General features: G+C 48.1%; 1 protein-coding gene across 1 annotated transcript in view; it reads right to left on the bottom strand.

Moving 5' to 3' along the window:
• Nucleotides 1-1452: 1452 nt before the first annotated feature.
• The window catches only part of ntng1a (netrin g1a), a 57438-nt gene continuing 46327 nt past the window's right edge, over nucleotides 1453-12563 (bottom strand). The window contains exons 3-4 of the mRNA XM_041065907.1: nucleotides 10810-10982; nucleotides 1453-1538 (exon numbers count right to left, since the gene is read on the bottom strand). Coding sequence (XP_040921841.1) covers nucleotides 1477-1538; nucleotides 10810-10982 — 235 coding nt within the window. The 3' untranslated portion in view covers nucleotides 1453-1476. The remainder of the gene's footprint in view (nucleotides 1539-10809; nucleotides 10983-12563) is intronic.

The following is a 12563-nucleotide window of genomic DNA, read 5'->3' as shown; positions in this document are numbered from 1 at the left end:
CACTAAGCTGTAGACAGGCCGTGCATGGGCTGGAAGCAGAATTTAGGAGGTGTGGCGAGGAGGTGGAGGAGGCATACGGTGGGGGATTAGTGGGGGAGGAGGGTGGTGTTTTTGTGTTTTTGGCCACGTGTCCATGTCTGATTCATGACACAGCATCAGACTTTACAACCAGAGTTCACTTCCTGCGTAAGCCACCGGTCTAAAGCCTGATTAAAAACCACCTGGGAACAATCTGTGTCCACCCTGCGTCTCTCTCTGCACGTTTTGGGAAACTTGCCCAGTGGACATCTTATCCCCGACATGATGAAAACAAGACAAGTGATTTGCATCTGTCCCTCGGTAAAACTTGACCAGGGCAACACCTGAGCATAAACTGGATGCTGAGAGAAGTAAGTGACTGGCATTATCTTGAAAATGTGAAAATCAGCAAACATAAGACAGAGAATCGAAATCATATCGAAGCTGGAACCAGGGAAACAGACGAGCTAAGCTAAGCTAACAGCCTCCTGGTATCAGCCCTCTCATTTAACTCTCAGCATATTTCTCTACACTACTTTCTCCAGTCAGTGTTAAACTCCCCAAGGTTAAAAGAAGAAAACAAAAAAAGGTTTAAGTCACCAAAAAGTGAGAAATCCTAGAAATGTGACAGAAAAGTGGGCACGCTGCCTCAGAACCAAGAGAACCAGGCAGGAGCCATGAAGACTTCATCCTACACTTTATCAAAAACTCACGTCTCTTTAAGCAGACGCGTGTCCGCATGTGTCTGTATGTGGGTCCAGGATTGGACAGCGAGGGGGACATGCTGCTCATCAATCAGTGTGGTGCCCCGGTTCCAGAGGAGACTCATTAAGAACAGAGCGATGAGAGAAAGGATGAAGGAGAAGGGAGCGCGGCTGTGACTGCACTTTGACTCGCTCTCTTCCAGGCAGCGGTAACTTGAGTCATGGCACCTCTGTTCTTCCTCCTCCTCCTGAGGGGCTACTGGTTGACGAAGATAATACCAGCTGAGGCGCTCGCGGCTTATATTAAAATGACCTCCTGTGACATTATACTGCCAGAGAGGTCTCGGCACTTTAATAAAGTCTAGATGCCATTTATTTATAATGCATGGGAGAGAGGGAAAAAAACAAATGACATTCGGCATGTAGAGGCAGGCAGGTGTTATCTGGTTGAGTCTGGATAAAGTAAATTAATATGCCCACATCATGACAATGTAGCCCCCAGTTACTGCTTACTGCCCCCCTCCCCACCCCCCCCTACCCCCGCCCAACCCCCCCTACCCCCGCCCAACAAAAAAAGATTAGTCAACAATTGTTGAACGATCCTTTGTGGGAATCAGAAATGAACACGTGGCACATGTGGGGTGGGGTGTGTGTGTGTGTGTCTGTGTGTGTGTGTGTGTGTGTGTGTGTGTGGGGGGGGGGGGGGGGGGGGGGGGGGGGGGCGTATGGTGAAGGCAAAGCAAAGCATCAAGCATCAAGAATATCGCTCCTTTGTAAGAGTGTACTTACTAACTGGACCAATGTTATTAGGAATACCTGCAAGAGAGGAAGAGAAAAACACAACTTAAGACACACAACTGAGTTCAAGGCAACAACTGCAGCATTTCTAACAAACAGTTTCTAAAAATGAATTCTGGGCTCACAACACGCTCAGCGACACACACCATAATATTTCAGCTGTTCTGAAGTTTAAAAGTTGGATACTGCTTTAAGAAGCGTCTCAGCACATCAGTCTTTTAAAGACTCACAAAGCAGAATTCTCATACACACACACAAACACACAACTTATCAAATGGCATCATTCAGTAGATGGCAAACTCTGCCTCTGACGCCAAAGGAGGACATGTCTTATCCTGCTGCCTGCCTGTCCCTCCATCAAGCAATCCCCCGTGCCAGACAGCCACTGAGCAGATAATACAGTCTGTCTCATCCCCATGGTGACCAGATCTCTCCCACACCAGGACGCTGGCTGCCTGTTTGAGAAGACTGAGGAGATTGAGACGTACACAGGCTTCGTTCCCCAATCACTGCGCCATCTGATCCGACCACCAGCATCTTTGTTTGGGTATTAATCACTGTGAAGCTCGGACAGTGTTAGAGAGAACCGTCTCTCTGTCTGAGTCTGTCGTCACGTGACCACGGCGGCCGTGTATTTTCAGTCAGCATTCGCTGTCAGAGGAATCTGCTTCCAGGACGTCGACGCCAGCCCCAGACCCCCCCCCCCCCCCCTCCTCCCTCAATAAGGCAGTCTGCCCACAAAAACAAACAACCCCCTCACCATGTGAGGGGAAGCATGCTGGGCAATAGGAGCAATGCGCCCACGTAAAGTGGAGAAGAAGAAATGAAATGAAAAGGGCTCTTTCTTCCTCTCTCGCTCACGTCTCTCTCATCATCCGCTCACCACCGACCTACGGCGGAGGAAGCTGAGGAGGCAGGGAGGCTCTGTGCAGGATTTTTGGTGGGGCCTTTCATCTAATGGAGCCGTCACGAAATATCTCCGAGTAGTCAGGGGAAACATGAGGATTTCCTGAGTGTGTGTGTGTGTGTGTGTGTTTGTGTACATGGACTTTGATCAAACTCCTGTCATTCAATCACTCTCCCTCTGATCTCTGCCTGCCAGTCGTATTTAGGAGCCAGATCTGTGACCTGTCTGAGAGCTGTGAAGTGCAGGAGGCTACGCTGACACACGAAGCAGAGCGTAATGGATGTCAAACCTCCAGGGGGTGGGCAGATGCTAACCAAGAGACAGGAAGGACAGGGACAAGGACAATCTGAATCCCCACCACCTTAACGACCAAGTACAGTTAGAATTAGCCGCAGTGGTGTCACAGAACATACTGATACAACAGAGACAGAAACGTCCACTCACTCCACATCCACACGGCCTGATGATGGAAGCAGCGGCTTCGTTCGGCTGTGGCTTTGCTTTGTTTATTCATTATGTATTATTATAAATCTGTATTTATGTAATATACAGTTTCTTCCCTGAGATGTGTCCATCTGCATTAACATGTCAGATATGGATGATCACCATCTTTGGCTCACGCTGCTGAGCCACACAGACAAAGTTCCTCCAGTTATTCACAAAGTGAAAATGTGAGACTGAAGTGTTTTAGCTCTGAACTAAAAAAAACTCCGAGTAATGCAGAGCTAAAAAGGGCCTGGTTAGGTAGCTGACGGAGCAATAACACACAGGCGCTACCTACATCTACTCTGGAAGATTAGCGAGGGACCCACTACATTAAATGGAGAGGGATATAAATATAACACCAGAGAGAGAGAGAGGTGACTTGCTCTTGTTCTTATGGAGCAGACTTTGGCGAGTGTGCATCACCGACTGTAAGTTCACCGTCTGAGCAGAGAGAAGCTTCCTCCTCAGTGTTTACGCAGAGAAAATATTCAGCAGGTGCTGCGACTGTACATAACTGCTGTTTGCCTTCAGCTACGTGTCAGAGACACGTCAGTGCTGCTGCTGTGCTGGAGGCGTGTGCACCTCAGTGCTCAACCTGTCACACCTCAAAACAGGAGGATGTTTGTAAGCGTGTTATGAACTAACTCACTGTCAAAGAGCTGATGTGTGTAAATGACTCACAGATGAGTAAGGTGTGTTAATCTACCTGTGTCCGTTCTGCACTGCAGCGTATTGTCCCAACCCTTCCTTTGAGTTCAGGGCCTGATGACCTTTGCTTCCGGGTCATGATCTGGGACGCCAGCGGCCTGTCAGTGTAATTACGCTCTGCTTTATGAACAACCTGTGGGTTGGAGCAGATGTCCAGGATCCCATGTCGGGTCATTCGATTAATTTTCAATCACCGTCATTTCCAATCCCCTCCACCTGCCTGGCCCCGCCATTACAGGGCACGGCTGCAATCTAATTTTGTCCTATCGCACAGGAAGAGCATTAGGAGCCGCTTATGTTGACGGCGTGCTCCATTGATTTTTATGAGCTGAGCAGGGATCATGGCTGCGAGCCACTGGGTGGTGAACATGATCTCTGAAGGGTGTGCGATTCACTGAACATGATCTGTGAGCAGGTGGGGTCGGCATATGCCACACACACACACACATACACACACGCACACACACACACACACGCACACACACACACACGCACACGCACACACACACACACACACACACACACACACACAGATGTGGGCATTAAAACACAGCCGAGAGCCTGAGTCATGTGGGGCATCGACTGTTTTACAGTAAACGCTGCTTCACAGAGCAGCGTGGTCACAGGTCCCACTGCCTGATGTTCATACGTCTCTGGTTCAGTTCCAGTTTTGCTGTCAACCATCCAAGACCATCACTGTAACCTTGCTAATGGATTATCAGAAACCCACAATGCAATGCTCTCCCGTGGATCTATGGACTGTAAGTGTTTGGCACACGTCCTGTTTCCTCCCTGCACAGATGATTCTGTCATTTATTTGCCCTCAGTGTGTCCACACATGTACGGGAAGAAAGGACATATGGGCCATATGTTTCCTCCATTCTACTGTCACCAGCTCACTGAGTCAGGCTGTGTGTGTGTGTGTGTGTGTGCGTGCCACCACACTGTCTCCGTCAGTATCCACTCTGCGCTGACCTTCGATGTGTCTCACCTGTTTGCCTTGGTGCTACCTGAACGACTCTGGAAAGGAGCTTATCTGCTGAATTTCCACCGCAGGCAAAGTTGGTAATTACTTTCCCTGGCTGCCATCATTTCATAGCAATCCATCATCATCTGGAGCTCTCTGGCTGTACAGACCCCAGTGATGGTGACAGGCATTGCTAACTGGTTAGCAGCGGAGAGGCTGCCAGAACACAAGCACACGGCCTGCAACTTGATTGAATTCCTCAGGAGTAAAATTACGGCTTGCTTTGCCGGAGCGCCCGGCTCGCCCGCTCGCTCTCAGTGTGTAGATCTGAATCGAAGGTGGCAAGTCTTAAAGTGCCCGGGAACCGAGCTGGAAGGAGCACAGTTTAAGGTTTCAGGGATGGAATGAGGTTTACGTCGGTGGCGGCAGCAACGGGGGAAGGAGGGAAAAAAATCTGGAGACGGAAGAAACAAATATTTGAAAGAAAGATTACCGTCACAGCCGCACAGAGCCGAGATGTGGAAAAGACAGAGTAAACAAGCTCGGTCTCTGGGGGGGCTGGGGGTGTTGTGGGGGAGAGAGAGAAAACGCAGGCATGAAACAAAACCAAGAGATGGAGCGAGAGCAGGCGGAGGCTGGGAAGAGAAGGAAGAGGAGGAAAAAAAGGTGGTGTGGAAGGAGGGCAGGAGGAGCAGCAGAACGAGAGGATGCAAAACAACAGGCGATGAGTTTTACAGAGAAAAAAGCAAGAGAATGGGGAGAAAATGGAAATTCAAAGAGCCGAGGGAAAACGAATAAAAGCAGGAATGAGTGGGTGAAGGTGGAAGTGAAGCTATGTGCACAGCCAGCGTGTTTACGTGCGTGGATGCATTAACACATGGCACTAAGAGAATCCACAGAAATCAAACCCTGTGCACACAGAGCAGGCTCTCCAGGCTCAGAGGACTTAGGTTTAAAGGGGAATGACACTCAGATTAAACACCTTCTCTTTAACCAAGAGAGAGTTCAGATACATGGAACATATGTTTTTATATTTCCACCAGTTTCATAACAGCAATGCACTTACATGAGGGCTTCATTAGTAAAACAGTGTGTGCAGTAATGTGATTACACTGATGTGTTAGTTAGTAATGTGCTACCCGGGACTCACTTAGCGATTTAACGGCTACGACACGTTTTTAAAAACAACAGATTTCTAAAATCTAAATCCAATCACATCTATGTATCTGTGTCTGTGTCTATACAACAGGAATGTTTGTCTGCGTTCACTCACACAACAATGAGATTTCTTCTACAGTGGCATCATCACTTCCTCTGGGATTTCGTACCACTGAAATATGTATATACTTCCTCTGCATGAGGGAAGATTAATCCGAAAAATCTAAATCTGTGTGTGTGTGTGTGCTGGAACACTGATAATCAGACTGGAGCATCTGCTAGTTCTGCATTAACGTTCACTAATTAGAGAAGAGCAGCAGAAAAATGTGATTTGTAAGTCAGAGAAAATAATGTTTGTTGTTACTGTGGCTGTCGCCTCCTGATGACACTGCTGCTTTTCATCTGGGACGCAGGAGGCTTTTCAGTGGGAGGGAGGGGGGCTGATGTGGATCTCCTCTCCAGGCGGGGGGTGGATCATTACAGTGAAATCCACTGCATGTCCGTGCCTTTTACTGCTCTGATCAAAGGAGATCCATAAACTCTGAGGCTGGCTCCAGCTAAATCTGAACAAGTGTTTCCTAATCCTGCCCTGACGAGGAGATCGTTTCATCTCACCAACATACAAACAGAACAAATGAGAACTTTTTTCCCCTGAAGACGAAGTTATATGGAAAAAAAGAGGGACGCTGTTCAGACAGACGTGTGTGGACTGAACGATCACTGTGAAGGAGTCTAACGTCAAAACATCACACCAAAAAAAAACAAACAAAAAAAAACTCCTGCTCCTCAACCTGTTTCACTAAAAAGATCTCAGAAGACCTGAGGTCAAGAATGGTGGAACTGAGGAAATCCAGCATCTGCAGTGGTCCAGTGTGTGACGCTGTGTGTGTCACCAGCTGAGGAACACTGTCTGTGTGAACCTGTGTGGAGCTGCACCGTGAACACACAGGTCACCACCTTCAGGAGCTTCTCTGCTTCCTCAGTCAGTCTCAGCTTGTTTTTCACTTTTATATTTGCACTTAAATGAAAATCTGCAGGAAGAACTGTGAAGTTTTCAGTCTGCAGAGTAGCTGGTAATGAATAATGCATCAGGCTAATTCAGGGTTTCATTACACAAATGAGACCATTACATTACATTATACTCCAGTTTGTAAAAAATAAAAACCTTGTCAAGCAGCTTGACATTATAAAGCTCTGTGTTTCTGTGCTAAAGGCTCAGAAATGTCGAACTGAGTGGGTAAAACTTGTGTTGGACAGTTTGTGACCGTTCAGGCTTCTTTTGGAAAATTTCCACTGAGGGAAAGTTTGGCTGTGTCTCCTTGAATTGACCCGCTGAGACAGACAGGACAGCTGTGAAGACTCCACCAGCAGTGACCGGCAGCTGACGACTGTCAAATCCAAACATCATTTCAGCTCTTTCTCTGTTCACATTATTATTCTGTCGTAGCTCAGGTATAAAAAACTTCGCTCTGACTTTATCCAACATCATCAGAAAACATTTCATTATACAAGTTTTACAAATCCAGTATATTAATGTGAACATTCATATAAAGCACTGAGGCTAAAACAGCTGAAACTCACAGTTTAAACTCCTGACTCAGTTTCTACTGAGATCACAGACGTACGTCCAGCTCGTGAGCTAAGCTGAGAGTCTCCGTCCAACTCGCAGTCCTACCCGCTGCATGAAGACACACACAATCAGGATATATGTTCACTGAAATCAGAGCCCGCCCAGCTCTGAGCTGTGCCCCCTCCACCACCGGCCTGTATCTCCCTCACTATCCCTCAGCCCTACAGTGGAATGAACTGCCACGCTTAATTCTCCAACTGATCCCTCTCCTTCTGTCTCCACACAGGGAGGAAGGGAGAGTGACTGAGGCTGGGAGACGGGGGGGGGGGGGGGGGGGGGACAGAGCTGGAGAGAGGGAAAGTGAGGGAGACAGAGCCACCCCAGAAGGCTGAGTTAGCCGTGACAGAGAGTGATGCCCACTTCCCCTCCTTCTTTCTCCGCCATCCTTTTCTTTCTTTATCACTTTTTAAATCCTGTTCTTCTCCTCTGCTCCCAGCACAGCGCCACTGTAACACTTAACTCCACACCCCCTCCAGATGATGATTCATCGATCTCCTTATCGCATCAGACGACTTGATGGGCACAGTAAAAAGAAATTAAATCTTAATTAAATTTTCATCTTTGACAAATTTGTCTCCGCAGAGCTGCCATATGCTCGCTGGGTTTGGGGGGAAACACTGAGAGGGAAGGAGACTTTTGGAATTGGTGTTGAACGAGCTTGAAAATTACAAAACAGCACAAGGTGCAATTTTCTGTCAGGCCGGTGCATTTTCTCTTCTCAGGAGGGACAGCCCTGCATTCCTATAGATTTTTCACAGCGTTATTACATTATGGATTTTTTCCCTCCAAGACAAAGTATAATAATGCACTTTATACTAAGACTGTTTTTCATCACTTGCAGGGCAAAGGGAGTGTGTGTGTGTGTGTCCTTGTGCCATTCTGAATGTGTGTGTGAATGCTTTAAGGAGTGTGTGTGCAGGTCCGGATGAGCACCTGTGTGTGTGTCACCTTTTTTAATAATGTGCTGTCAATCTGGGCTCTGGGGACTGTCATTTCACTAACCCTCATAACGCTGATCCTCTGGGAGGGAGAATAAGTCATCAGCCGGCGGCCGAGAGTCCTCGAGCACCGCGCAGAGAAGCAGAAATCACAGCGGACGCAATAAGGAGACGGGCTGGGACGAGACTGGGGCTTTTAAATGAATGTGTGCACAGTGAGACTCAGGCTCCTGCTGCTCGCCGCTCTGCTGTTCAGCTGATGTACGGCGGGAACGCCGGCCGCCGCCGGTCCTGCGTTCACGTGCTCTCACAGGGATAACGAGACTCAGGTGACGCTGATAGTTTTTATGTTAAACGTGAAAGCTACATCTGCCCATACCTTCCTTCATTCATTCATTCACTGACAGATTATCTGCCCCCTAGCTGCCATTAACGAGTACTGCAGAGTCCACGTGAGGCGTCAGACCTGGATCAGTGCTTAGCTCCTCCCCTCAGTGCCACTAAACCAACGTATGCAGGAAGGACTGTGTGATGCTTCGCTTCGTTCTCCAGGAAGAGCAGCTGATTTTTCTGTTCCAAATAAATAAATAATCCAAATACAATGTAAACAACAGAGAGTTGTAGAGAAAACGTTTAAAAGAAGAGGAGGTGGAGATTCTAATACGCTCTGAACACTTTGTTCCTTCGAGTCACAGAAGAGCTGATCTGATTTTCCTCTTTTTGTCCTAAATCTCAGTTTTGTCCTGAGGTTTACTCAAACATTCTGCTCTGTCTCACTCACAAACATGTCCAAACGTCCAAGACTGAAAACAAGACAAGACCGTTACCCTGCAGAGCTTCACGTCCCACTGTCAGAAACCAGAAGTTCAACATGAAGATGAAGACAAACTGGACTTGGCCCAGTTTCTGCAGCTCCAGCAGGAGAAAACAACTAGTTCTACATCAGCTCTGCAGCTGCAGCACATTCTTTATGAACTCTAATACATGAAAGTGTGTAAGTGAAAAGCAAAGCTCGTGTCCCTTCAGGTAATAATGACGGCAGGTCACACTGTCTGCGGCTCGTTACCCTGAACCGATCATACGTGAAACTACACAGACCTTCTTCTTCTTCACCAAGCAAATGGTTTTGAGCTGGTTTGGTATTTCCCAGTTTGCCTGTGCAGCTGCTTTTTAAGAAAGCTGCTGATTCTATCAAAGCAGCGACCTTTGACATGTCTCGGATTGATTTTTGCTTCTTTGAGTCTCATCATTATCTCCTTCACTTGCACTGTCTCCTCCTGAGTCCTCACACTGAGAGACAGCTCCACCTCAGTCTGTGGCAACTCTCAGCCATCTCTGAGTCAACACAGGAAAATAAAAGCCTAAAAATCCTGCACAGTCGTAAATAATCGTTGCTTTGTTTGTTCGTATCTCGTAGAATATTCACTGCACTCACTGCTGTTGATACAGAAGCTCACAGCAGTGCTCGTCTCCTGAGGTCCACGAGTCCTGCTGTTATATAAACTTAAAACTGAAGGTAACGTGAAATGAAACCCTGACGCTGCACACACACTCTGCACACACACACACTCTGCTCACACACACTCTGCTCACACACACTCTGCACACACACACACTCTGCTCACACACACACTCTGCTCACACACACTCTGCACACACACACACTCTGCACACACACACACTCTGCTCACACACTCTGCTCACACACACTCTGCTCACACACACTCTGCTCACACACACTCTGTTTGCTCACACAGAGGACAGAGCGTCCATGATCTTTTCAGTCAAAGCTCTGACTTGAAGTCATGGGTGTAGGTGGGTGGAGTCCCACACAGGGCACGTGCTGCTGCTGCTGGGCAGCATTTACTTACACTTGTATTGACACAGGCTCAGGTACAATAAGCCTCCTGCACCTGCAGCACACTGATACAAGCCACAGCTAAAACATGTGTAATGGGACGATGCACAGAGACAGAAGTCTGAGCACAGTAGTTATATTCAGTGGTTACGACCTGATAAACACTGTTCTCTGTGTTTTTCTTTCCAGCTGCTCTTCAGAGGATTTTCATGTGAAAATGACCCTGTTTCATTCAGCTAAGTCACTGCTCTTTAGCTAAATTCATTCTGGTCTTGGATTTGGATCCATTTGTTTCCAGAGGAGACGACGTATCAAACACACAGAGTCTGACTCCCGTCTTCGCTGCTTCGCCTTTTATCTCTTTCAAACATTGTTAATTGCTTCACGTTACTTTGAAAGCTCATAACTCAATATCTCAGAGTTAACGTGGTGATTGTCAGACACACAGGATACTGCTAATTAAGACTCAGCCTTTATCATGTGTCTGTGCAGGTGCTTTTGTTATTTCCAGTCAGATTTCCCAGGAAAATTTCTGTCAGACCTAAACTAGCTCCTGCTCTTCCACGTGACCCATTCTTTTAATTAGTCTGTGTGTGTGTGTGTGTGTGTGTGTGTGTGTGTGTGTGTGTGTACTCACAGATATTAGCCGTGCCCTTGGGGATGGGCAGGTAGGAGCCAGCACTCCATGCTCGCCCCTGGTAATTCCTCTTACAGCGGCCGCAGTCGGGCCCAGTGGTGTTGTGCTCACACTCGCAGCTCAGCTTCTCTTTGTCATATACGCAGCTGTTAGCATGAAGGTTGCACTTGCACCTGTCGGACAGGGGGAAGGGTGTTGGGGGGAGGGGGAGGGGGAGGAGTTGAAAGAGGAAAACCACGTCAACATGAGAGAAAGTTCAGGCACAGAATGAAAGACAGGCAGCTTTTATTTTGTTGGACAGTGTGGTGCAGTGTCCTTCACCAGTGGAACAGTCAGAGCAGCTGCTTCTTCACACATCAGGAATTAGAGCGAGTTCAAAAGCAGGCAGGTGATCGTAAGAACAAATCTGGTGCCTGGTGGTTCCTCCCTTTTCTTTCTCCCCTCTCCTCTCAGGTAGCTCAGCTTTAATCGTCCCACTGGAGGAGGCTTAACTGTGGTGAGGTCACAGTCGACGGACGAGGGAAGATCAGGAGGGAGAGAGGGACAAAGAGGTGCGAGGGGGGGGGCTGAGGAAAACAAGCCCAGTAAAACTGTGGAACACGCACTGGGAGAATGAAGGCGTCGAGGCTTGTAGCTCTGCAAGGCAAAGAATAGCTCAGCTATAGCCAGAGGGCGGCACAGAGGGCGGCACGGAGCGGCGGCACGGAGCGGCGGCACGGCTTCGTTCTCTAAGACAAATTAATATGAGATGAGAGCTCAGGAGCATATTCTCAGTCGGGAAGGAGAGGACTCCCTCAAGCTGCAGTAAATCCTCACTCACATCCTGCTCACCAGAACCTTCATCTGACAATAAACTCAGCAAGTTCACTTCCTGTGGCTGGATGAGTGCGGAGGGGAAATCTATCTGCTGAATGAACTGATGATCCTCACGCAGCAGAACGTACTCCCAAAACATCAGCAGCGGGACGCTTGATTCTCAGAGATAACCTCCGTGTTTCCACAGCTCGCCGTGAGTCAAGATCCGGCGCCAACGCCAACACTGGCTGCAGCTTCAGATAAAGACTGGAAATCGGTGACTCATCGTAGATTAACAGGGCTGTGTTTATTTTAGAAAAACTGCTGAGAGGCAGAAGAAAGACAGTGTCCTTTCATGCTTTACACTGGAGTCAGGTGAAAGGCGTCTTACATCCGCTCTGAAGGCAGAGGGCGGGGGACGGAGGGAAGGTGACACAGCCCGCCGCTCGCTAACATCTCAGTGAGAAACTCCGGAGCCAGCTGGCCTCTTTCACCCCGTCCATTCTGCTCCACCACAGCTTAGCTTGATCCTCGAATTAGTATAATCATTTGGAGCGAAGGAACAATCTTAAACCACTCACTGCCTCTTGACCTTGATACTCAAACTCTCTGCTGTTTGCCCCAAATTCAGAGTCAGTGTGTGGAGTGGAAGAGTTAGAGTCTGATAGCTGGTTTCATTTTAGATCCTGGACTGGTAAAATACCTGGACCCTCCAAGCTCAGAGTCAGTCAGACCTGTGTGTCTCTGCACTCAGAGCACTCAGGCTTCTTCCTGTTCTCCAGCACTGATCATTGATTTCAGTTTAAATCAGCAGAAAGGCGTTACAGTAACACGTGGAGTTACAAAGGTCAAAGGTCACAGTGTGAAATCCTGTAACACTCCGACATCCAGAGGCTCGGCCTGTTCGCTGTCCTGTGGCTGAGACTTAACGTCTGCACCGTCTCCTGAAGACGGTCAGT

Source organism: Toxotes jaculatrix, chromosome 20 (genome assembly GCF_017976425.1).
Source record: "Toxotes jaculatrix isolate fToxJac2 chromosome 20, fToxJac2.pri, whole genome shotgun sequence".
In the NCBI taxonomy this organism is placed as follows: Eukaryota; Metazoa; Chordata; class Actinopteri; family Toxotidae; genus Toxotes; species Toxotes jaculatrix.
This window is presented reverse-complemented; position numbering and strand designations above follow the sequence as displayed.